Source organism: Anser brachyrhynchus, assembly GCF_964034855.1.
Source record: "Anser brachyrhynchus genome assembly, chromosome: 7".
NCBI classification, from domain to species: Eukaryota; Metazoa; Chordata; class Aves; order Anseriformes; family Anatidae; genus Anser; species Anser brachyrhynchus.
This window is the reverse complement of record NC_137701.1, coordinates 4,805,742-4,829,903: the sequence shown is the minus strand read 5'-3', so window position 1 is coordinate 4,829,903 and position 24,162 is coordinate 4,805,742. Positions and strand designations below refer to the sequence as shown.

General features: G+C 43.5%; 1 protein-coding gene across 2 annotated transcripts in view; it reads right to left on the bottom strand.

Annotated features, from left to right (window-relative positions):
* Positions 1-24,162, bottom strand: part of TMEFF2 (transmembrane protein with EGF like and two follistatin like domains 2) — a 329,406-nt gene that overhangs the window by 91,695 nt on the left and 213,549 nt on the right. For both annotated transcript variants that reach the window (XM_080598844.1, XM_080598843.1), the window contains 2 exons: positions 21,555-21,684; positions 19,186-19,212 (listed from right to left, as the gene is read on the bottom strand). In XM_080598844.1, the coding sequence (XP_080454970.1) occupies positions 19,186-19,212; positions 21,555-21,684 (157 nt within the window). The remainder of the gene's footprint in view (positions 1-19,185; positions 19,213-21,554; positions 21,685-24,162) is intronic.

Below are 24,162 nucleotides of genomic sequence, written 5' to 3'. Positions count from 1 at the left end.
CAGCAGCTATAGCATCAAACACAGGCTCGCCTATCCTGCCCGCCTTTTTTGCTATACGTCATGGGAAGCTGGGCCAGGAGCTCCTGGAGGCCAGCAAGGGACAGGGTGGCTGTTTCTGGAGGGAGAACCTCAGCTTTGTGCCCCTCTTTGGCTCAGGGCCCCCATGTGAGACAGCCAGCTGAACCAATCCCTAGAGAAACATCACGTAATGGTGGCTCGAAACGTCTCTCTGGAGAAGACATGAGAGTCAACTCTGAGGTACTAATCCTACAACCATCTCATCTAAGTAAGTGGTGGCTGCCCTTCCTCAGCCCCTTCCCCGAGGCACTTCTGGACGGGGTTTGGCCCCATGCTGAGCCATTTCAATGCAACAGTCAGCAGAGGATGAAGCAGCGGACACGCCAGCAGTTTTCTGCTGGTGTGGTGTACTGAGGCCAGGAAAACAGCAAGGCCAGCAAAATGCAGGGCAGGACCTCGGCAGCCCGCAGCGAGATGAGCCGAGATTGCTGTGCTTGTCAGAATGGCCAGATCAATATGTAAAGGAGAAGGAGGGTAGAGAAAGAGTAATTAGGAAAAATAAAGCACTGCTTTCCTCAGTTTCTCTTCAACTTCCATTGCCAATCATGGCACAAATGCTCACGGAGCTCATATTTAGGACCTTTGTTCAAGAAATTGCGTGCCCCAATTCATTTTGCTTACAGTGTGTATACTGCGTGAAAATACAGCCTCTGACTTGATGCTCAGACATTAGGCAGACATTAAGTATTTTAATATTGCAGTTGTAATTACATGGTTTTTTCTTCTAATTTTGGAAGGATAATTCTTTGGAATAATTACTCTGAGTCTAACTAAGTTCTGGGGAATGTCTGAGTCACCAAGAATCACATCTGCACTCCAGTAAAAAGGCTTGGTGAAATTTTGAACATTTTTATTCCTACTAATTACTAGAGCTGGGAAAAGCAAAAAGGATCCGTTGGTTTCTGCCTTTAAGAAACACACAGTCTGTTTGGAAGATGCTACAGGGATTTCCTCTAATGGAAATAGTATAGTTGCTATGAGAAGTTTCTAACTTAAAATTTGCTGAAGGTTTTCCAATTCACAATTAGAACAGTATGCTTATATGATACTCTCATGCTTAAAGAGCACACAGCAAAATTACTAACAAATCTCTCTCAAATCTTACAGGCTTTCCACGCAGAACTCCTGCAGAGTCATAGACAAAGCACAGGAAAACATGCAGTCCACACCATGCAGACAACTTGAGTTTGTAGTGCAGTCACTGCATAATAAGACACTAAAATACTCCCAAAAGAACTGAAGAAAAATTGCATATAACCGAAACTGCCATTTAAATGTCAGACTTGCAGAATCCCACCTCTGAATTTGCTTATTTCAAAGCAACCAGTAACCCTTGAACAAACAAACAAATGAAAAACAAATGGAACTTTTCGGCGTTCAGAAAATGTGATTTTGCAACCGAAAGGTCTAACGTTTTAACAAAGTCATCAGCAGATGAAATAAAGTTCAAGTGGAGCTGTTGTACTTTATTCTCCTCCTTCCTTGCCCATTTGTAATGGGGATTTATTTCATTAGCTCAGGGTCTCTCTCGGTGCTGCTTGTGTGTTACCCATGGGTCTGGAGTCCTCTATTCATTCACATTATTTGAATAATAATGCATATGTATAATCCTCCTTCCTCCTGTAACTGTTCTACTTGAAGAACCAATTAATTCCATTTGTTACTTCCTGCTGTATTATTTCTTCTCTACAAGCTGGAATCCCTTTAGGATCCAGCCCCGTCTGCCCTTGACTACTGATGATTTCCTTGGATTTTCAATCATCAGAGCCTCTTCCTGTGGATTTTAGAGCATTATTGAGATTGTCAATTTTAATAATTCAGGTTTTCATAGGCTGTGCCTGCAGCAGGCCTTAAAAAAATAAAAAAGAACAATCATGCTTTCTTTCAGTTTAAAAATGAAAAGACCATTATTTTGTTATTTTTTAAAAAATGCAAGTAACCTAATCTTTTATATTGTACGTTGATATATTATGTGCTACCTATACAAACACTGACACAGCCCTTCTCTTCTGCTAATGGCCAAAGCAACAGCTACAAAGTGCCCCAATCTTTATCCTTATATGTAAAGAAACAACCAGGCTGGCAAAGAGAGGTGGGGATTCCACAAGAACCAAGTAAGGAAAGGATCAGCCATTTAAATGACTTTACAGAAAACACCGAGTGCTATTCTTCTTTGAATCCATAACCTGTTATGGAATGGTACAAGCCATTGTATCTGATACAGCTACCTGACAACTTCTTTCAAAACATTATGGATGAAAAGCATTTAGTATGTTTTCAGGAATTCTGCTGTTGTGTAAACACTCAACTACATGGTCTGTAAGCACTTGAATAGATACTTAAAGGCACAAGATTTAGAAACAAAGGCATTTCCTGAGGCATCACACTTTAGGGAACCCAGTTTCAGATTTCCTTGTACTCCCTTTTTCCCTATTGCATGACAAGGAGAAGCATTAAATGCTGAAATTAGTTTAAGTGAGGACAAGGTAGCTAGATGTCAGATTTCAGGCAGAGCTACAGGACCAGGCTCTCTCCCAGAACTGCAGCAGATGAAGCTTTAAACCTCTGATCAATGTGATGGGTCTGCCTATACGCAGAGCACTCTGGCTTGGAGTGGATGAAGGGCGTTAAAAACCTTTCCTGTTCTTCTGCTTATGTGAACAGCACAGTAACACCTTTAGTTTTAGCAAGGGTTTCTACTGATCTTTGATAGTTTAACAAAAACTGTAAATGTGAACAGAAATGCCACTTTCCCTAGGTACTCTTCCCATATCACTACCACCACTTGGGGCTGAGAACAAGAGACAAGTAAATGGGCAGCTTTTTCCTTTCTTTCCATTGCTTTGGTGCCACTGGCCACAGCAGGCCAAGCTCTGCAGGATGTGTCCCCCCTCCCACTGCCTGTTAAGGTGCCCGCAGTGCCCACAATTTGCAATGGCCAAAATGCAATGACCAAAAACGTGGCTGTGGGGCGTAAGAGACTTCTTGCTAAACCTAAGAAAACCTGTGCTTCAGGAAGCTGTGACATCTGGCCTCTGAGCATCTCCTCCCAAGCAGCAGCAATGCATCCCTTCTTCTACTACACCTGGCTGTGCCACGTCACAACAGGAACAATTTGGACCCCAGCATGCTACCACCTCTAAATGGGGAACGTCAAATTGTTTCCCTTTCTTTGGTTTGACCATGACCTTTAAAAACAACTGTTTTTTTTTTTTAATTCTTTGTGGCAGTGCAAAATTAGCTTTAGATCTGAGTTTCCAATTACGCCTCCCTGTAAATAAGCAGCACATCTGCTGTCAGAGCTGCGCAGATACCGAGAGGCTCATGCTGCTGAAGTTATCCGGGACCAGCTGAGATTCAGCTCTGCCCCAGTTTTACCCAAATAATGATTTCCAAATTAAACCCACCATAAGGCCACTGATCAGACCAAGAGAGAGCTTACAATATCTGTAAGCTTTCAAAAGCTGCCTTCATTTCCTCCTTTTAGTTATTGATCTATGCGAGTGTATGAGTTGATCTGTTTTGAAGGGAGCGTTATTAAAAAAGAGGGCACACTGCAGCCAGTTATGTCAGGTTATGGGAACGCACCGCAGTCAATCGCCTAACAATTTGTAACACTACTCCTTATAAATAAAACTAATAATGTCCCATTAGCATATAAAATAGCATACAAAATATACAGGGAGGAAATGGACAAGTTGAAATGTTGGGAAAGAAAACGTTCTCAAGCATGGAAGTGCCTCCCTAAAGGCCACATCTCTTTTGCAGGAGAACTGAAGCTGAAAGGGGTGGACAGATGCATACAAAACAAGAACCAGCATAGGGAAGGGTCCTGCATGAGCTGACAGCTCTTGTGTTCAGCCCTTAGAATCCCAGGAAAAGAGGATATTCAGGGAAATGACGAGAAACACATTTCATTCTGGCAAGGGGACCATTAAGCTCACGACCATATCGCCAGAGCCCAGGATTCATATTCACAGTTGATTCTCACATACAAACACATCTTCTTCTTCTATGAGACCATTCATGTTCGCATCTATGAACCTCGACGCAAAAGCCAAGCGTTCACCGGTAGGTTTTAGCAAGTAATTTCCCACTAGGGTAGTTCAAGGATGAAGCTTCTTTCACCTTCTTTGCAAACAGCTGCTCCTGGCTATCACCAGTGACATGATTTGGAAATACATTGACCCCAGTCTGATTCATTATGAATATTCACATAGGAACATAAAAACTGTGTGCATGCATTTATACACAGTAATGCACACAAAATATGCATTAGGCTGCCTTGTAATGCTCATACCTACAAAAGGTTAAATAGCCCTAGGTGACAGAGAGCTATTTAAATGGACCTTTTTATAATGGCAAACAATAATGCATTCTGGTTACCTTCTGACATGGCTTCCTTCCAGTCAGCATTAAGGAGAATTACTACCTGATTTTAATACATCTTGGTTCAATTTCATGCAGGCTTATTGTCTTCTAATTATCAACACAACAATTTGATCTGCATCCAGATTAAGGCACTGCCCTGACTTCTAACACCAGAGCAAGGCATGTGGTGGTGCGCTGATTTCTCAAGCAGTAAGCAGTTTGCTGTTGTCTCACGTCCCCAAGGCACAAATAAGCAGATGCTGCATTAAAGCTTGTTTTACAAAACTGCTTCAGTTGTGATATACATTTTTAATATAATATACAGAGTGCATTAAAGTGAAAACTGCCAGGGCCAGAAAACTCATACAAATTCATTAGCAAGGCCAGCTTCTCAATTAAGCTGAGTTGAAGACTAGATCTAGTTGAAAAGAATTGTCCAGAGCAGCTGAAACGAGCGAAAAGCTTGATCGTGTTTGCCATACGTGAGCATAGCTTGGTTTAACATTTCAGGTTTTTGAGCACTGGTTGGGATTGTTTCTCAGCAAGGACAAGCCTCACTGACCTTTCTCTTCCTTTCATCACAAGGATACCGTGGTTGGCTTGAAAGCTTGAATTTTGTAGAATATTGCTATCCTGAGCGTAAAAGCAGAGGCACAGCTTTTCAGATACAGAACGGGTTCTGCGTAGGCAACACCAGCAGCCAAATATTTTGGAGCAGCTGCTGACATGCCTTCATTCATGGGTAGGTTTCAAAGATCAGAAATTACATATTTTGCTTATGAAAGACAAGCCAAAGGAGAAAGCCACATTTTCACTCTCTTTAGCTTATTTGCATTTCTTATCTACGCTCTTCTCCCTCAATTGACATTGTCAGTTATAGGATAACTGAAGAGCACCTCTGGAGTACTCTGTAGTTAATCCGCTGCACTGCCTGTAAACTATATGGTGAAGTGGCAATTACACCAGGAGCTTTTATAAAGCACAGGCTTTGCTCTTGCTGCAAACGGAGGTGAATCTTTGTCGCGCACTTTGAAGAAACTCAAGTTACCAGAGGATTATTGTTACAAATACGTTTAAAGATGATGCAATGTAATATATATCAAAAATTATTCCAGTCAGCAACAGATTAAGGATTACAAAGAGCATCTGCTAGCTGCCTCTGGTAAAACATTACATTTGTCTCGACTTTATTTCTGGGATACCTGGCTACTGCTCCTAAGAGCTGCGTTGTTGCACAAGGCTGCTATAGATTACCTTAAAGGAAGAGAAGCTGTGTAACACAGCCTTCTGCAGCACAGTCACAGGATTGCTGTCCTTTATGAAGCCCTCCAGCACTGAATCTTTCCAGACAATGACAACGCATCCACAGTAAACGGGATCAGTTGACAGAATAGTTTTCTCCCTCACTGCTGGCTCTTTCTTCTTTAGTTTTTCCCTTTGCTGTCTCTCTTGGATTCCCAAAAGCTGCTCACCACGCCAGGGTGGCATGTGACATCTTCCCCCTCTCGACACCCACACGCGCGCATGAGAGTATGCTCACTTTGGTCTACATGAGACCACAGCACCTTAATCACAATTTTCTTTTGTCAAGGAAGATTAATAAAATGAGGGCTCCCAGTACTTTCGGCATGTTTATACGTTCAGCTCAGACACCAAGCTGAACCGGTCCAAACCCTTGCAAATGACAATGAAAGTGACACTGAATCCTAAAAAAAACAAGGAGAATTTTCATCACGTGCCCCTCTCTGAGATACTGCCATTTGACAAAAGACAGAACAAAATGACTTGCCTGTGCCTTAATTTCAGGCTAGAATTGGTGTGGATTTATGCAGTGACACTTGTATCATACGTGCTAGCAGCTTCTACCACCATACCAGTTGTGGGCACTAATTTAACCTGACCTTAACAACTTGTGCAATCTGACAGCTCCCCATGCTGTTCACCTGCTGGCAGATCGGAGTCTGCCGAGGCTCTCGCATTCCCTCCACGTCCCTTCAAATTAACAGCGTACGATCAGTCAGTCCTACGGTGCCGCTAAACACAGAAACAGCAGAGATGACTTTCTGCGGCCCTGTCCTGAAGTCACAGCACTCCGAAGGGAATGGAGAAAATGCGGATTATATGCCTCATCACCATGCAATGTCCAAGACAAACGAGGGTGCATATTCCTAATTGCTTGAATTGCACAAGCAATCTCTTCTTCTAGAAAGAAGAGACTTCTGAAAAGTTTAATGAAACACGATGAAAAGATTTTTTGTACCACCATTTTTCCTGCCCCTAGGATCAATCAATTTTATTTTTAAGATAAAGCAAAATCTCTCCTTCCTATGAATTAGGTTAAAAAGGAATGAGGCAGGAATATCTAAAGATAAAGACAGCAAAACACGATGATGGTGAATTTCTATGCTACTACGTGTCGTGGTTTCTTCCCATTTGTTTCTCAACTCTGAACCTTCTTGTTTTGTGTAATTGCTTTTAAATAACTATAATGTTCTAGAAAATGACTTCGTATTTTCTTTCTAATGCTTAAATTACTGAAAGATTTTTTTTCAGCATTACTTCCACATTAAGGGTATTTATTTTTTGTCTGCCCTGGCACTAGCTCGAGACAAAACGTAGATTATTCTCAATCTAGTTGACTTCTGTAAAAACAGACATAGCTTAGGACTGGACTTCCTGACTGCCTAGTGAAATCAAGAGCATCTCTTTTAACCAACACATGCTGTAGTGCAGCAGACAAGATGGAAAAGAGATACTTAAACTGTAAGTGTAGGGTAGATGGGCAGGCACAAAGAAAACAGAAAAATCCTGTTGAAGACTGCATCTTGCTTGTTAAAAGTGTTACTTACAAGTAGTAAGAACAAGTGTCTTAAATATTAAAACCTTTCACATCTTATGTACTATTGTGAACTCAAAAATTGCTCATGGTATTGTTTTCAAGTAGCAAAAAATCCTCCTTAAGGATTTTTCCTTTTAGAAGGAAAATATTAGCCCAAAAGCACCTGCCATCCAGATAAAGACATCCAGAGAAGAGTACCTTATAGCAGAGGAGTTAGAAAATGCTGCAGCTTTCCAACCCGTATCCATATTTAATGGTAATGGGTTCACTTACAGATGTAATTCTGATTGGAAAAGGGTTTTTTTCTGTGTAAAATGCTCTCTTTTTAACAGAAATGTTTTTGCTGCTGCCTATTGGTGATGCTTAGACATCCGGTCATTTGGTGCCCTCACCTTTAGCAGAATGCTCAGGTGTTAGGATGGAGGGCCTCAAATGTCACCTACTTCACATGCTATAGCCTAGTAGAGCATAGCACGTGAATGGTAAATGAAAACCAAAGGAAAATGCCCAAACGCGTTTTTCCAGGACCCACAGCATAGGCAAGTTGTGAGCTCCCCCTGCTGACACGAGGGAGCCCTGCCTGGCACCACCACTGCCACCACGGCTAGGCCACCAATGCCACAGCAAGATGCTCACCACCAGCGGGAAGAAGCCAGAAAGAGCTCTGATAGCAAGGCTGGAGCCATGTGCAGCTCAGCCCTGGCATCTGAGATCTCACGGTTTGACATCCTAACTGGCCGAGTGCCCTTGGCTCCTTTTGGGAAACCAGCTACGGGCAGTGCAGGAGAGAGCTGGGTCAAAAGGGGTTAGGATGCCAGGGGTGCCGGGCATGGTGGCAGCTGGCTTCTTCCCTGCCACTGCCCAGGTGGAAGCTCCCAGCACAACTCCTGCTCACGGATGGCTCAGTGGGGCCATCTACACCACATCTCCTGCTGAGCACCTCCAGTGCTGCCTGCAAAGGCTTCATATGGCAATCCTCCCGCTGGCTTTTAAAGGTCCCCTTCGGCTCCTTGGAGTGACTGGAAGACACTACCCTTGAATTCCTGAGCCACCAAACGCAGTCCTGTCCCGCTGAGCCACAGTTTCACTTCCAGCACAAATACCCTGGTACATCACCACTGATGCTGGCACATCAGGTCACAGAAGGAGAGAGAAGATACCAAGGAGAGGCTTTCTGAGAGCCAAGGAAGGAAAAAAAGACTAACAAAAACTGAGAAAACCTGTGCCAAAACCACCTTAGACACGTATCCATGACTAAGCATTATAGCTACGCTGCTGCTGCACAGAGGGTGCTGATCTCTGGTCATGCCCTAAAAGCACTGATGCAACAACACGCACAGATTAATTGCTGAGAAGCTCACATATTAATAGCAGAAGTTTTGGTCAGAAACATGTGAAAATCTGTAGGCACTGGAGCAATAAAAAAGAACTGGGGCCGTATGGTGAGTGAACAAAGTCTGCTGAAGAATGGTATATTTCTGCCTTTGACTGGGACTTTCCAGAGCTGTCAGCTGAGCTGCAGAATTAGAAACCTAACATTGCAGCAGTCAGTTTTTAGATTTCAAGCTGTTCAAATGACTTGTCTCCAGGGAGGAATATCTAGCATGCAGGAATCAATAGCAAAACAGGTAAAGATGCCAATGTCTGGGGGCAGCCGCCCCAACAAAACGCCCCAGTCAGCCAGGCCAACCTACTGAGAAGATGTGAGAGAGGGTGATGGAAAATCGTGCTCTCTCTTTGAATCAGTACAAGAGATGCTATGTACTATTCACTATATATGTGAAATTGTGGCTTGACTATACCCGATTCCACATTACAGACTGATCTTCCATACCCCCTCAGTTCACACTGTGGCAGTGCTCCGAGCTACTCTCCAGTGAGAACCTAAAAGAGCCCATTTTATCATATCTTCACCCCGAATGCATTACAAGTGACATCGCTTAATTTTAGCCAATCTGAACAGCTAATTAGATGTAAACAGATTGAAAAATTGTACACACGGGACAACTCATTTTTCAAAAGGCCACTAATCTAAACAAACCTTAGTCCATCCATTTAGTTCAACATTTGTCTAAATAAATTACAGCACAGACTTGTCCTGCACTGGCCTTGTGATTCACACAACGGGCTCCCTCCTCTTTTGATGAAAATCTCAGGCGCGGTACAAAAGAATAAGTTATTTGTTTATCAAGACTCTGTAAGAACAAAGATGAAGATGCCTCTGAGTCTAGTGGAAGACATGTATGAGCCTAAGCAATTAATCTCTCCCACCTCCCAAAGCCATCTCACACAGTAATACATCAAAGCCAGGGAGGCTTTTTGTAATAACATATAAAATCAAATGATATTTAATTGTGATCAATACACATTCCAGCTTCAGAGCTCCTTGGGTGCGATCCTCCTCTCTGCTCCTGCCCCCTTATGCCAGAATAAACAGGCAGGAAAAGGATCCTGGTGCTGGATGCGGTTGTACCAGTCCCTGCCCTGAGAATCAGAGAAGCCCTACAGGCCAGAGGGGAGCCCGACGGTGCCCATTGTGACTCAAGAAGGTCAATGGCTGCTGAAGTTATCCAGCACAGGGCAACATCAAGAAGTCTTGGGATGAAATGCACCATAGCGTGGCCTATTTTTAAACACAGAGCAATCAGCAGGGCATTATGCGTGAGGTTTTCTATTTGCTACTAGAGCCCACATTTCCTCCATTACCTGCATATGTAAATGTACACAATTAGATAGGAGAGAGAAGAGATGAAAGTGTTGTGGATTTTTAAATGAACAAATATTTTCACATCATCGGTCCAGGTTTCTTAACATAGAAATCTTGCTGAACATCATCTCAGCCTATTTGGCATGCAAACTAATCTACAGGACCAGGAATTAAGGGACTGCTGAGCACCTGCTGTGACCTGCCACGTGACACAGGCTCTGGGACTTCCAAACTCATCCTTGTTTGAGCAGAGCAATCTAGGCACGCAACTGTCAAAACTTCAAGTGACAGAGAATCCGACATAACTTTTAATTGCTTGCTTCTATCTGCTGTTGCCTCCATTTCTAAGAGTCTAACCTTCGTTTCCAGCCTGACATCTTGTTAGACCTTTGTCTGTCAGAAAAAAGAACCCTTTTTCTGCTCATTTCTGTTCCCCACAGAGCTACTTACAGATTGCGTCCTACACGCCCCTTTCCTTTCCCCAGACAAAGCTCAGAGCATCAAAGCTTTCCCAGCAAGGCAGCTTCCCCACCACCACCCCAGCTGCACACGGGGGGCTATCCTGCTGCTCAGGACCTTTGGAGCTGGAGGTGCTGCCTCCGCTGCATCAACACAAAAGGTGGAGGCAATCTGACATCCTCAAGAGTCTACTTCTTAAATATACAAGGATAATGGTAGCCCTTTGGGTTTACATAGGAATCTCACAAAAAGCCCATCAACTGCCAAGGCTCCAACTTTCTTTGTAGCATCACTGGTTCCATGGGGGTTTCCCCACCTTGCTCCTCTGGTTTCCCCTCTTTGTTCCACGGTTGTGGCATCACATTTGGCCCCATGAGAATGCCTACTCCTTCTTGTACCAGTGTGCCTAGCAAACGAGATCGGATTGTTTCTGTGATCTGTTCATTTCTTACCTCCCCAGCCACATCAGCGTGACCAATGAGTAATGTATGTTCCCACCCGAGCCACTGGCAAAGAGAAACAGATAAACAGCATGAGGCTGATGCCTGTGCTGGCCATATGAAAATGATAAATCCACTTACAATCATGTTGTGAAAGGCAGTTTTTACTCCACTAATTATGTACCATGTTAATTTTGCATGATTCTTGTTCCTTAATCATACTGTCGTGTACTGGCATGCCAAATACTTCACTGACATCCACGTACACTACATCAATATTGCTGTCTTTATCAAGCAAATTTGTAGCTTCATAAATAACATTTCAATTAATTGACAAAATCTGTTACATCAGCCCATATTGCTTGGCATTAGTTCTCATTTATTTCTTTATTAATCAGGTCTGGATCAGCATGTCCTGCTCTACCTCGATCAATGTCAGATTGACAAGCCTATAAATAACTAGATTTTTTCCCTACCCTTTTGAATACCCACATACCTACATTCTCTCAGACCTTTAGAACTCTTCCATGTTCTCAGATGTACTAAAAACCACAAATTAAGGTCCTTAGCTAGCTCTTTTTAAACTCCTGGCTCTAGTTATTTGGAGCTGCTGAAGTAAAAAGGGTCCTGTTTCAGCAGCTGCTTGTTTTAATGGGTTTAAATAAGCACCATCATTGTCTAACTCACGAGTAGCTAGAACAAGTGAGATCGAGGAGTCCAAAGCATTAAAAAAAAATCATGAAATGCCACGGAAGAGTTCTGACATCTTTTTCCCCAGATCATATTATTTTCAAAATGCAATTTGGAGTTCTTCCTATTATGTAGTATTTAGGGCTTGCATTCAAGTGTTCTCCTGGCCAACAAGGACTAGAAACATTTTACAAGTTTGCTTTAAATGAGAACCAAGCATCTTCCATACCTATTCAAAAGCCTGGGCTGAGAGAGTGATGATATCAACTGGTTGCACTGTACCGTAAAACTCTAACTTGTCTGAATTTGATGAGTTATTCTGAATTCTTGGGCTTGTGAAACGCTCATTAAACTTACCCTATATATGTGTTTACATAAAGTAGCCAGCAATCTCTAGTTTACTAAGTGTCTGGGAAGCAGTCATGCCCTTCCTGAAGATAAATTCCCACTGACTTCAAAGAGAGCAGGCAAAATTTCTGCTTTTATTTACTAATCTCTGAAAGGGAAGAAATCCTCTTAGACAAAAGGGAATGTAAGCGTCTGATGCAGAATGCATTAAATTTTCCAGATGCAATGGAGGTCTGAAACGTAAGAGTTAAAGAAAAGCAAGTACACAAACCTTGCGAGAGGACTTGGCAGTTTTCACCCTATTTGTTTTTGTTAGGTCTCATGAGAGCATCTAACAAATCCTATGTCACGCCAAAACCAGTTCAAAGCAAGTGCCTAGTGAATCAGCTTCTTCAAGCAATAAACCACAGGGAACCTAACTGAAAGATGCACAAGGATCTCAAGACCTTCTGGTCACTCCTGGACTGCCTCAGGCCCCACTTGTGGAAAACATCCACATCGAGAAGTAAACTTTGAAGTCAATGGTATTTAAGGATGTGCTAAAAATTAAGCACATGCCTAAACACATACTCTGGCCCATGAAGTAACAATGTGTTCTGAGCAAGCGTAACAGAGCCCATGGAAAGCTTGAGAAGCATCTTTCTTCCCTGTGGAAGAATTTCCTGTGTAGGAAAGCCAAACGATGAGCTAGATTCACCTCTCGCTGTCAGCACGGCTAATCTCCCCACTTGTCACAGGGAAAATTAATCCAGGTTTACAGAGATGTAGCAGACAAATCTAGTCCACTACATTTCTCTTTTGCTCTGTTTACAGTAACAGACCAATAAATGAGTGTTTGTGATAGGATGCCCTCTTTTTAATCTGTTTGCTGGAGTATCATAGGATTTGTTTGCTGGTTTGATGACTTAGTTATTTGTGGATTTACAGATTGCACATGATTAGACAGCATATTTTGGATTTTTTTTTTATTCAGTTTTGATGTGGATGGGTAGTTTGGATTTTTAAAGTGAAACCAGAGCATCCTCAGGATATTATTTTTTTTGGTGTAGGTGAGTATTCACAGCCTCCTTCTGTAGCTCTGAACAGTTTTAAAGAAGTACTAAAAAAATGTAAGAAATTGGATCATTTAAGAAAGCAGCTATGAATGGAAGTCATTCTGACCTCTTGTCAGCAAAAGGCTCTGGATCCTCAGGGTATCTTCGATTTGTTTTATTGGTGATTTTTTTTTCCCCCCATGAATGACTGAAAAACAGGCCACATATCATTCACTATGGGCCAACCCTTTCCCATTGATATTTCCCAGCGTTGACTGTCTACCTGATGGCAGTTGTGCATTCAAATCAAGAACACAGCAAGGACTTTGGCCCATTAATAACAAAGTAAGCACAGGGATAAAGCACAGCACATTTCACGGAATCCTGCACTATAATTTCAGAAGCAGTAAGCAAAACATGGGCAGAACTTGGGCAACTAAATCCAAAACCAGCATCTTCCAAGCTGGCACTTATAAATAACCCCAGAGTCTGGAGGAGCTCTGGGGAATTCGCTGGAACATCTCAGGCAGGCAGGGTCAATTAGCTCAGTGTTTAGCTCAACTTTACAGGAATCCAAAAGCAGGATATTCTTATCATTTCCATACCTTCCTAGGATTTCCAAAATATCTACTGCATCCCACCCAGTGCAAAACACCAACAGTGGGGACCTAAAAGTTCACTGCTTAGAAATGCCCAAGGACTTCCCATTCGGTCACCAAATATACACAAGATTCATCCTTTCCCAGTTTTTTAAAGGCCACAAAGAGATGCTAACTGCCTTTTCCCGAGCTAAACTCTTACACAGGTCAGATGTGCACCAGCCCTGAACTAAAAGTCAAGTAATCACGTTAGGACAGTGAAAAGCTTGAGCTAATAAACCCAGCCTTTCACAGAGCTTATTGGTTTAGGCTCGGTGCCACGCTGAGGTTAACAAGGTAAAAACCTGTTTAACAAAGAAGACATATATTTGACCATCCACAGTCGGGTCAATCATTTAAGATTTAAACATTCCCTCCAGAGGTATTTACCCTGTCACACGCACGTTGCTTATAGTTGCTTTTGTATCTGCTGATACTGCTTTAAATTATACTAACCAAATGAAATTAGAGTAGAAGCAGTTTTCCTACTGCCTTATTGCAGTTGATAACAGCATGTGGGGTCTGCAAATATTCTAAACTCACATGAGAGAGCCCTGTATTACCTGTTATACCCAGCTAAAAAAAAAGAAAAAAAAGGACAGGATGTGCAGGCTCAAAACACGAATTCCCTTTCTTTTTAAAGTTAAATTGGAATAGTCCCATTATTTTCACATATACTAATACATGTGTATATGTGTGCAGGTCAGCATTGCATTTTATACACCATTTCATTCAAACCAATAAACACGCCAGGTTTTATGGAGTATTTTGGCTCAACTGTTATTGCTAGGACGGTGTTTACAGCAATATTCATTGTGTTCTGCATAGCCCTGCCTATCAATCAGCCCTGAAATAAAGCAGAAAGAGAAATCCAGGGAGAAGCAGCAGAGCTGCTGAATCCAAGCCAGTCACACAAATCCAGCATGGACACATGGGCAAAGGCAAGTGGGTCAAAGTAGCTGTTTGGCTGTTAATTAAATAAAAAGATATATGCATTGTATTATAGTTTGCCTTAAAAAACAATTCAGGCCTCACAGCATTAAGTTTTCTTTCTTCTCTTTTGACTGTATTAGTCTCTCAAGATGACTGTTGTTCCGCACAGATTCATAATATGTACGTGTTTACTCACACATTTCCAAGCCGACAGGAAAGGCAGACCAGAATTCCAAATCTATGATTTGATCTACATGTTGGCACCTACGAAGAGCTGCAGGACTCCAATTTTCTGGATAAGATTGAAGGCATAAGCCGAAGAGAACAAACAAACAAAAAAGCCATTCTCATCCTTAAAATACACAAACAAAATGAGACGGAGAAAAAAAATGACTGCCCAAAAGGCTGTTGATTCTCAGGTATGCCTAACAGCAGCACATTAGGAATAACTTTAAGAACATTCTTTGTGGATTGCATGTGAGCCTGCTGACAAGCAGCGTGGTTCAAAAGACAGAGCACCAAAGCACCGTGCGTTATCGCCAGGTCAGCCACTGGAGCATGATGCGGCTTTCAGCCTTTGCCTAACTTGGACGTTCAGGCTCTGCTTCACAGATTTCATCCTCTCCCTCACTGCAAAGAAGTGCCTCACGGTATCAGGGTGTACCATGCTGGAGCCCTAATCTTATAATTAGTGCCCCTAGATGCTACTCTAAAATAATGGTGACGATGATACTGATGAATTACGACTTGTTTATTCATTCAGCTTTAGTCTAGATCATGAAGAATTAACATAAAAACCAAACTCTGATAAGATCTGCATACCCAGGGGCCCTGTACGATTCCCATTAGAGTCAGTGGGACTTTAATGGAAATTGAATGAGGCTCTGAAACTAATTCGATGTAGGTGCTTGTGTATTGCAGTGCCGGGGGATCACAGACACCTGGCGTGATCGGCACCCACAGTAAATCGATCAGGCTATGAATGCAAGCCAATCAACGGAGCTAAGGACATGGATAATACACAGAGGGGGGGAAAAAGCCTTCAATGCAGAAAAGAAACCAACCAAAGATGTTCTTAGTCTGTTAAGTACTATAATAAAATACTGCATCTTGAGTATGTCACTGTTTGAAGGCAGCTAGGAAACGAGCACGAATTCATTATGAACTCACTCAAGACCAAAACATGAATCACTGGGTTCTAAAAAAAACCCGCCCAGTAGTCTAGAGAACGGCGTAGATGAAAATGAATGGAATCTCTTTAAATTACTCTGTATAAACTCTTTCACATTCATTCTTTCTGCCGCTGATTAGTATCTCTCTGTGATACTGGCTTTTAAATAATTCCACACTGTACTCAGTTTCTGCAATCAAAACACAGAAACAACTCTTGATTCTGCATTTTTAGGCTTCATTTACTGGGGAAAAAATGTCTTCTGTGGTAAGAAACCTGACCACCTACTATTCCTACCCATTTACTGGATATCCCCAAACGTGACTGTGTGCCAATGGCTCAGTAACCCAGTGACATTAAATTTCTCCCATCACTTTACAAATAAGGGGACTTTTGTATTGCTTTATTGAATATGTGATTGCTGCCTAAAGCAGTAATACATCACCTCTGGAAAGCCCCCAGGATCATTAAAATGATAAGAAGTTGGGACCCCCTGCTCCCAGCAACCCTGAAAGTAAATCAGAAAACTGTAAGACCTAAATACTAAAGCTAGAAGAGCTTTCTGCAAACCCATATGGGAACGAGCAGAAGGGAAACGTGGCTGGCAAAACATGACCTCTGGCTGTACTCTTTCTGCTCTATCCAGCTTCCTGAGAAAAATGAGGCTTGTGTGACCACACGGTGCTGTTGTGGACATCTGTGCATTGCACCAACCCCTTTCCAGGGATTCCTGAACCATCATCCAATTATGATTTCACTTGACAAAAACTCCATTGAGGAAGAAACAGGACTGAGAGCTGAACTGTTACCAGTCATGAGGTAAACCACCACAAAGCAATAAGGTTGTCATGTTCCAAGAACTGGAAAACATTGTGTCCTCTACCAGTTGGCAATTTGAGTTAATTCCCCATTAGGTGCGTACCTTATCAGACCACATAAATCCAACCACAAGATACAAGTCTGTTGGAAAGCTAGTATGCTCATCTTGTGGAATGATACACAGAAACGGTGCAGAAATCTATGGGAATAATATGGAGGGGCTCCAGTAAGAAGCAACATCCTTGTCCACCTCCGAGTGCAGGAAGGCAGATGTTCCTGCCGCTAAGGACAGTCCCCAGGTACTCACACTGATCACACTGAAGGATCACCCTTTATGGGTGCCCTCAAATAGAAATCCACCCACCCTTTACCCAAGGAGAGCGAGCCCTACACAAATACTCTCCGTGACCCAGATCCTTTTTCGCCAAGTACAGATGCTTTTGTACTAGATCACACAGCAAAGAAGAGATCCCTATGACTTCCCAGCCCCACTGACGTTATTTGGCTGGATTTTGTTTGAAAAGTCTTTTCAACAAGAGTCTCCTAAGCCACCGGTTCCAGGAGGCTTTGCCCAGCCTGCCCGAGCCCCCAGCAGGCCTCCAGGGCCCCAGGCACTGGTTGGCAGCTTGTTAACCAGGGCTGCTTGGAGAAGCTTACGAAAGGCAATCTTCTTTGTCTCTCGTTTTTCTGAAAATTTTCAGAAGACCTCAGACTTCTCCTAGAACAACTTCCCACTCATGACTGTTGGAGTGGATTTTACAAGACTTATTGTGATGACATCCAAAATTTATTACAGCTTTTACAACAAGACCATGTGTAGTAAAGAGTGATGTAGTGACAATATTTACTTGGCTGGATTTAGCTTCTTAGGGCACATAAATATACTTTTGCACTTTAAGAACAGCAGTGGCTGCCTACTAAATCTTGTATAATACAAGGCAGCTTTGTAGACCTTTAAGCACACACCAACTTGACTCTGTCTACTTCACAAATTTGCTTCCTTATTATCTGCCTAGTCAGTCCCCATGGTCCTGTTCTGCTCATCTTCTGTCAACCTCAGCTTTTAAAACGAAATTGTTTGGAAATCATGCTTTTAAAACCCTATGCCTTCTGAGTATGGAATTCATTCCTTTAGGAAGTGGGCATGTGTGTTTCCCCATCTCCCCCAGTTATAAAACAGACTGGAAATCTTATTCATTTTCCTTAGTATGTACATGAAAAAGTCACACAAAATCCATCATTTGAAAATTGATTATTGACTGAGTGTGTGAAAATCCCATCTTAAATTGTAGATTTCTGTTAATCTGAGATCTGAATCAGGAATCTCTTTGATCTAGTCCAGTTCAGAAAAAATATTTAAAGGACGTGAGAGCAAAATAGGAATAGCTAGACAAAATTTTTTAATGAGGTGTAATATTTTCAGTTGTGATTTCTGGGAGCCAAGTCTGAAGCATCTTAAAATGTTCTGATTTCCAGAAAACAAACCAAGTCCAGTCTCTGACAATTAGGCCCCTTGCAAATGCCCCATGCTCAGGCTGTTGATTACTTCACAGGTAAAAATAATACTTCACCAAAACGCTGCGCTCTCCAGCATGCTGGTTACCAAAACTACAGGAAGACTGGGTGATACTTTACCAGATCGCAGAAATGTATTTGAAAAACCTGAATCCAGACAGGACTGACAGCCAGAACCAGCCACAAAACTACACGAGAGCCCAGACCTGCTGGCTGCCTGATGCCGAATCCTGGCTCAGCTCCCCATGGCCACCATGGTTGGAGGAGTCTGGCAGCATCCCAGCCCAATGCTGACCTTGCCCCTCACCTGCCATGGGTCTCCTGCAGTGCCTGGGCAGAAATGAAGGTAACTCTTCAGGGCAGCCCTCTGCAGCCACCCAAACTAGCCCTGGTCTCCTAGCCTCCTGGGAAGCCTGACCCACCAGCCCCACAATACAAGCATCTCCCAGAAGCCACGTTCCCTGCCCTGAGGTGAGGCACTACCCTGAACCACTACTTACACTTCCAAGAACCGGTCGCACATCCCAGAATCAGTGTTAAATGAACAAAACGATAAAAAAAATAAAATAAATAAAACCACAAAGCCAACCCTCAACTTAAATGCAAGTTTGCTACTGTTTTACAGCATCCCCCGTATGCAGCAAAGGGTTTGGACTATTTCCCTGTTTGTTTTTGCTGCTGCTGTTCTTAGAAGAAACACATAATTCTTCTCTTGTGACATTTTTCATATCTTTAAAAAAACGCTCTCCAGTACCACAAAATATTTGGCTTGAATCCTCCAGTGAGAAGAAGCCGAAGGTTTGGCTCATGTTTTAAAAACAAAAGGAAATATTACTCTAAGCATAAAACAAACGAGTGCAACAGTAACAGTAGATGGAGATAGAGCTCCTAGCACAACGTATGAATAATTCCAAGTCCTATTAGAAGGAACACAGCTTTCTGAATTTCCCTAGAAAACGGCATGTCATTAACTAGGTTCCAGCTTGACAAAAATGCAAAATGTCACTTTTTCAGAAAAAAAGTCCAACAAAAGACAATATGTAGTGTAACAACAAAACTGCAAAGCATATCCCCCTCAGAAGCTGAAATTGCAAAAGACAACATGTGTACACATAAGCAGTGTTATTAAAAGATGGCTCTTACCTCCATCCCCAGATCCTGAGCCAGCATCTGAGAAAAGAACAGAATGAAATTTATATTCATGTGCTACCGTATGTCCTGTAAGCATGTAAGGCAAGATTGTTCAGTCAAATGTATTACAGCGTATCTCATGTTTGATGTCATCCCTGGGTAAATTATAGAGATGTAATCTGAACGTAGTTCATTCAAGCCGTCTTTCTCATGTCTGAACTCTCTTACTTTAAAGTCTCTATATAAGACTAAAATAACGTAAGCCCTGGAGTGCTGTGATGTTCTCAGAAGCCGCTGCCTCATTTTGTTGTACTGAGACTGATAAAGCAGCTCCAGGAGCTTTGTTCCCAACAGTTGTGCAAAGTCGTTTCACGTGGCCACTACTAAACCCTCAGCATCAAACAGGGCTTTTAAACCCATCTGTTTGAGGCCAGACCAATTGGAAATTCATGGCATTGTCTGCACAGAACAGTGACATCTCATCAGATCACTAGTTTGAATAAACCATTTAAATCCTTATTCAAAGTCCGTAGATAAATGATCAAAATGCCATTTTTCTTAAGGTTGTGGCCGAGGTTCAAAACCAAGCGTTTTTGTTTTCTTCTGCTCAACGTTTTGCTGGATGGAATGACCAGATTCACAAATTCTGAAAGTGCAACGTCGCAAAATCTCCAAGCCCTGAACTTCATTATGATACTTTCTAACCAAGACAAAGTACAGGAATGCACGCATGAGTAGGGCTAGAAAATCCATACGAGGAATTTCTCCCGGAGGGAAGGGAGGGAGGCTGTCACCCCTCACCTCCCTTAGCAGCGGGTTTATCCATTTATCAGCATCAAGAGTAATAGAGTTTGGAAAGGCTGCTTGGGGATTCAATTACCCTATGAACTGTTAGATCTAATTTACTGACAGTAGGATCTGGTGGATCTGAACTGGCTTGCACATGCCATCATTACTCAAAGTTAAAAAATTGAAAACCTTTATTTAAATAAACCTGTCGCAAAAAAGGCACAGAATGATAGAATTGCACAGCAAGACTCCATGGAAGAGAGACAAAAGAGGGGTGGAAAATAGAACAGAAAACGACTGGCTCTTTAGAGAAGAATCCCACGTTTCTCCTCCTGCCCTACCCTTTGATGCCCAGACCTCTGCCAGCCCAGGTCTCTGCTGGGGGCCTGTGCATCACTCTGCCCTGTTCCACTGCCAGTAGCAAGCAAGGTTGGGAAAAGATGAAATAATGCACTCAAATCAACCCCTTAATCATGAAGTCTGAACAAAAAAAGACCAGTTGCTGTGCTGAGAGAATTTACCGAGTCAAAGAAATCCTATGCCACAACAGGCTTTGTCAGCCTGAGCTCTACTTAATATCAATTTATAGACAAAAAAAAATCTGCATGTGTTTTTTTCTTGAAAATTGTCAGGTATCAGCTTCAGAGAAATTTCTTTTCCTGGATTTTTTTTCCTCTTGTATGTATGAAACACAAAAAATCACAGCACTGCACAAAGTCTGCCTGATGCACTTTTTTATTGACACCTCTATCCTCACCTGAGAAAAAAAAATCTGCTTTAAGTTTAAAGTGCTCTCTCAAGAACAAAGCCTTACTCCTCCTATTCTTTTCAAGTTAAGTTCACTGTCCAGCTCCAACAGACACTGAGCACAAAGGAAAAACATCAAGAACCCCTGTGCCTACGCAACTCGGTTTTCCTGACTGATGTGGCTCATTCGCTTTTCTAGCTGCTTCACAAAAGTAGAGACACGAACAGCTCATGATGCTCAGAGTTAAGTGAAGGCGTCTCAAATACCAGTCAGTTTTCACACATGTTCTTCAATGAGTTCTTCCAACAAATCCAGAAAAACAATTTATTGCGCAGAGCTGTTCATTAAGGGTTTTTTGGGCTGGTATAAACTGGCTTGGCCCATTACAGTCAGTGGAGGTCTGCTGAACTACCAGCTGGGAAGCAGGCCCTACACACACAAGAAAAAAAACTAAGGAACTGCATTACAGGCAGTGATGCTCCAGGCCTACCCTCTCCAGATTACAGAGTAGGTTGCTGTAATCCAGATGCCCATTTATCAAACATCTGCTTGCTTAATCTGCTGTCAGTGACCTGTCATCATGGCCCCTAACTGCAGGCTGGGCTGCGTGACCAGCAGCACAGGATACACACTTTAAAAAAGGCATGAAAAAACTTCTATGCTGCACCCTATCAACCTATGTGAGGCTAGCTGTTTAAAAGGAAAGGATGTCAGCAGCATCTTCTCACACTCAGGACTGCCAAGAATTAACCCACGACAAACTCAAAGGAGGGATTCAAACAGCTCCTGCCCTCCGCAGGCAGTTTTATCCAGGGGCACGCAGCCTGGAGCACATGGTACGTACCGGTCGCGCATGATCCTTCGGACACGAGGAGGATTTCGCTCTGCTGCTTGCAGGCAGCCTGCTTCAGGTAGCACTCGTTCTGGTAGGTGTCGCCGTTGGAGCCGCAGACGGGCACGTAGTCATTGTTGCACTGGGGAGAAAGGCCAGGAGCGGCAGCGTTAGCCATGCAGGTGGGATGGATGGATGGATGGATGGATGGATGGGGCAGCCCCGATTTGTGTGCCCCCCCTGCCCTTTCCAGTACTAACCCCTCGGGAAAACAACAAGGAGGGAGGCACTGCCTCCCTGCTTCACATTTACAGGGGCTTGAAGAGAGGGAGGGGGGATGTGGTAAAGAAGAAAGGGAGAGGAGCAGCAAACAGCCTTGTGCGGGTGAGGGAAGAGATCGCCCGAGCGAGGCAATATTCAGCAACCACTCACTGAGGTGTCCCCTGTGAGGAGGAGGAGGGGGCACTCCCGGACAGGGAGCATCGGGCAAGGCAAGCGGCTCCTCTCCGCAGCAGCAGCGGCTCCTCTTGCCTCTCCACTGGATGGCAACAGGCAAATTGCAAGGAGCAGGCTCTCCTTTCCCCTCCTCCTCCCCATCCGCACACCCTAGTCACAACAGAGATGCTCCTGGGTGCCCAGGGAAGCGTCCACCTGCCCTCACCCCCCTGCTCCAGCACCCCGCTGCAATTAGAGCTGGAGGAACGGGGCGAGGGGACAATCGGTGCTGAGCTCGGCAGCCCTCTCTCGGCAGGCACGCAGCGGCCGGGATGCTGCTGCTGCGCCACGGCCGGGCGCTCCCCGCTGCGCCCGGCGGGCAGGGGCAGAGGTGCCGCAGCTCGGCATGGAGCCGTGCCCCTGCCTCAGCCCAAACTCCTGCCCAGCTCGCCAAACCACCCCCTTCCCCCCCCCACCGCTGAAGGATGGTTTCGCCCTCGCCTGTTCGTTTTAATAAAAATAATTCCATTTTATATAGAAAATTGGGCAACCTACCGGGTGCCGTTATCTTAAGATAATCACACTCCGAGGCTTAGCAATACTTGGATGTACCCTGTACATGGTAATTATACTGGGGATATGATTATCTCATGATTACTGTACTCCTGGTATGCCTCATTGTTTAATTATAACAAATGGAATGATCGCAATTATTATTTACAAATGCTCACCTCTGCTTAAATCCAAGTAAAAATTAAAAAGAAATCACACTGCCTATTTCAGCTATCTCGTGCCACAAAGTGGCAAAGGTGTGTTCCTAACGCGCAACCTAAAGCGCAGAACCGAAATCCCAGGCATGTAAGCATCAAACAGGCTTCAACGTGAATGACTACAGAAACAACTAACACAAACAATTGCACAGACTGCATTAATTGCAGGCCTCCATGCGGAGCGGCTGCCAAGAAATTATTCATAGTTGATCAGAGTGACATTTTGATTGGGCCAAATCAAATGACATTTTCCTCACACGCTGTATTTTCTTAAATCTTCCAGAGCTGCGTCCCACCTCCAGTGTCCTCTTCCTTCAGAGCAGGACAGAAAACCAGCAGCAACAACAGGGAAAATCCTTTTCTTCCTCTCCTGACGAAGGGCTGCTCCACGCAGAGATTATTTTCATGACTATGCTCCAAAGCTGAACAACGCTGCAAGCAGAAAACACCGACTTCATCCAAAAGCTCTACAACAAACGCTGGAGGGTGATCTGGAATACTTAACCAGGATAATTAACACAATCATGCAAATTTTTTAAAGCATGAAGATTCAAATCATGCTTGTTTTACACATCCTCTCTGCTTGACACCCGTGGGACTTCTTGTCAGAGCAATCTGTGCAGAACTCGGCCCAAAGCATCTCAAAAAGCCCTCTGACGTGTAGAAACAATGCTGGACCCCGTTCCCAAGAAACACGGTGGAAACTGCTGGTTTCGCCCAGAGCCAGAGATGATCTTTTACACTGACTCAGCTTCAAATCTGAAAGGCCAAGCAGCCCTATGTTAACAATATAAAACGTCAAGAGTGAAATCTTGAGCCACACAAATTGGCAACAGAGCTGCTGTTAGCTGGGCTGGAACTTCTTCCAAAGCTCATAGATGCTAAGACACATTTGAGAGACACCAGGGCTCCTGAAAGGATTAATTCTCCTCGCAGAGGTTTTCCCCATCTCTCGTGCAGCTGATGACACGCTCGAACTTGGATTTGGACAGCAGAGGTGGAGGTACTCCACGATGAGCACTAGTGATGCATCCTTTTCTTTCTCAAGCTGTGCTGGTCCCAGAGGCATTTCTTCATCTGCTGCCTGTTCATCCCACCACCACCTTTGCACAACTGCTGTTTGGATGGAAAAGGCCAAACTAAGGAGCTGCAGGGAATGTGAGAAGCAAGAGCCTCCAGATGGATCCTGCCTTGGTTTGGGCTGGGGGCTCAGAAAGCCATGATGAAGCCATGGTGGAAGTCACCCAGGAGAGAAAACGACTGCTGATGAGAAGGTCTTGGTGTTAGAAGTCAAGTAACTCGTGGCCTTCTTTCTAGCACTGGAGGATATCAGACCTTGACTATCATGGTTTCCTCAGTCTAGCAACACATTTGTGCCACTGGTTTAGGACTCCGTAGACCAAGCCCCAGACATG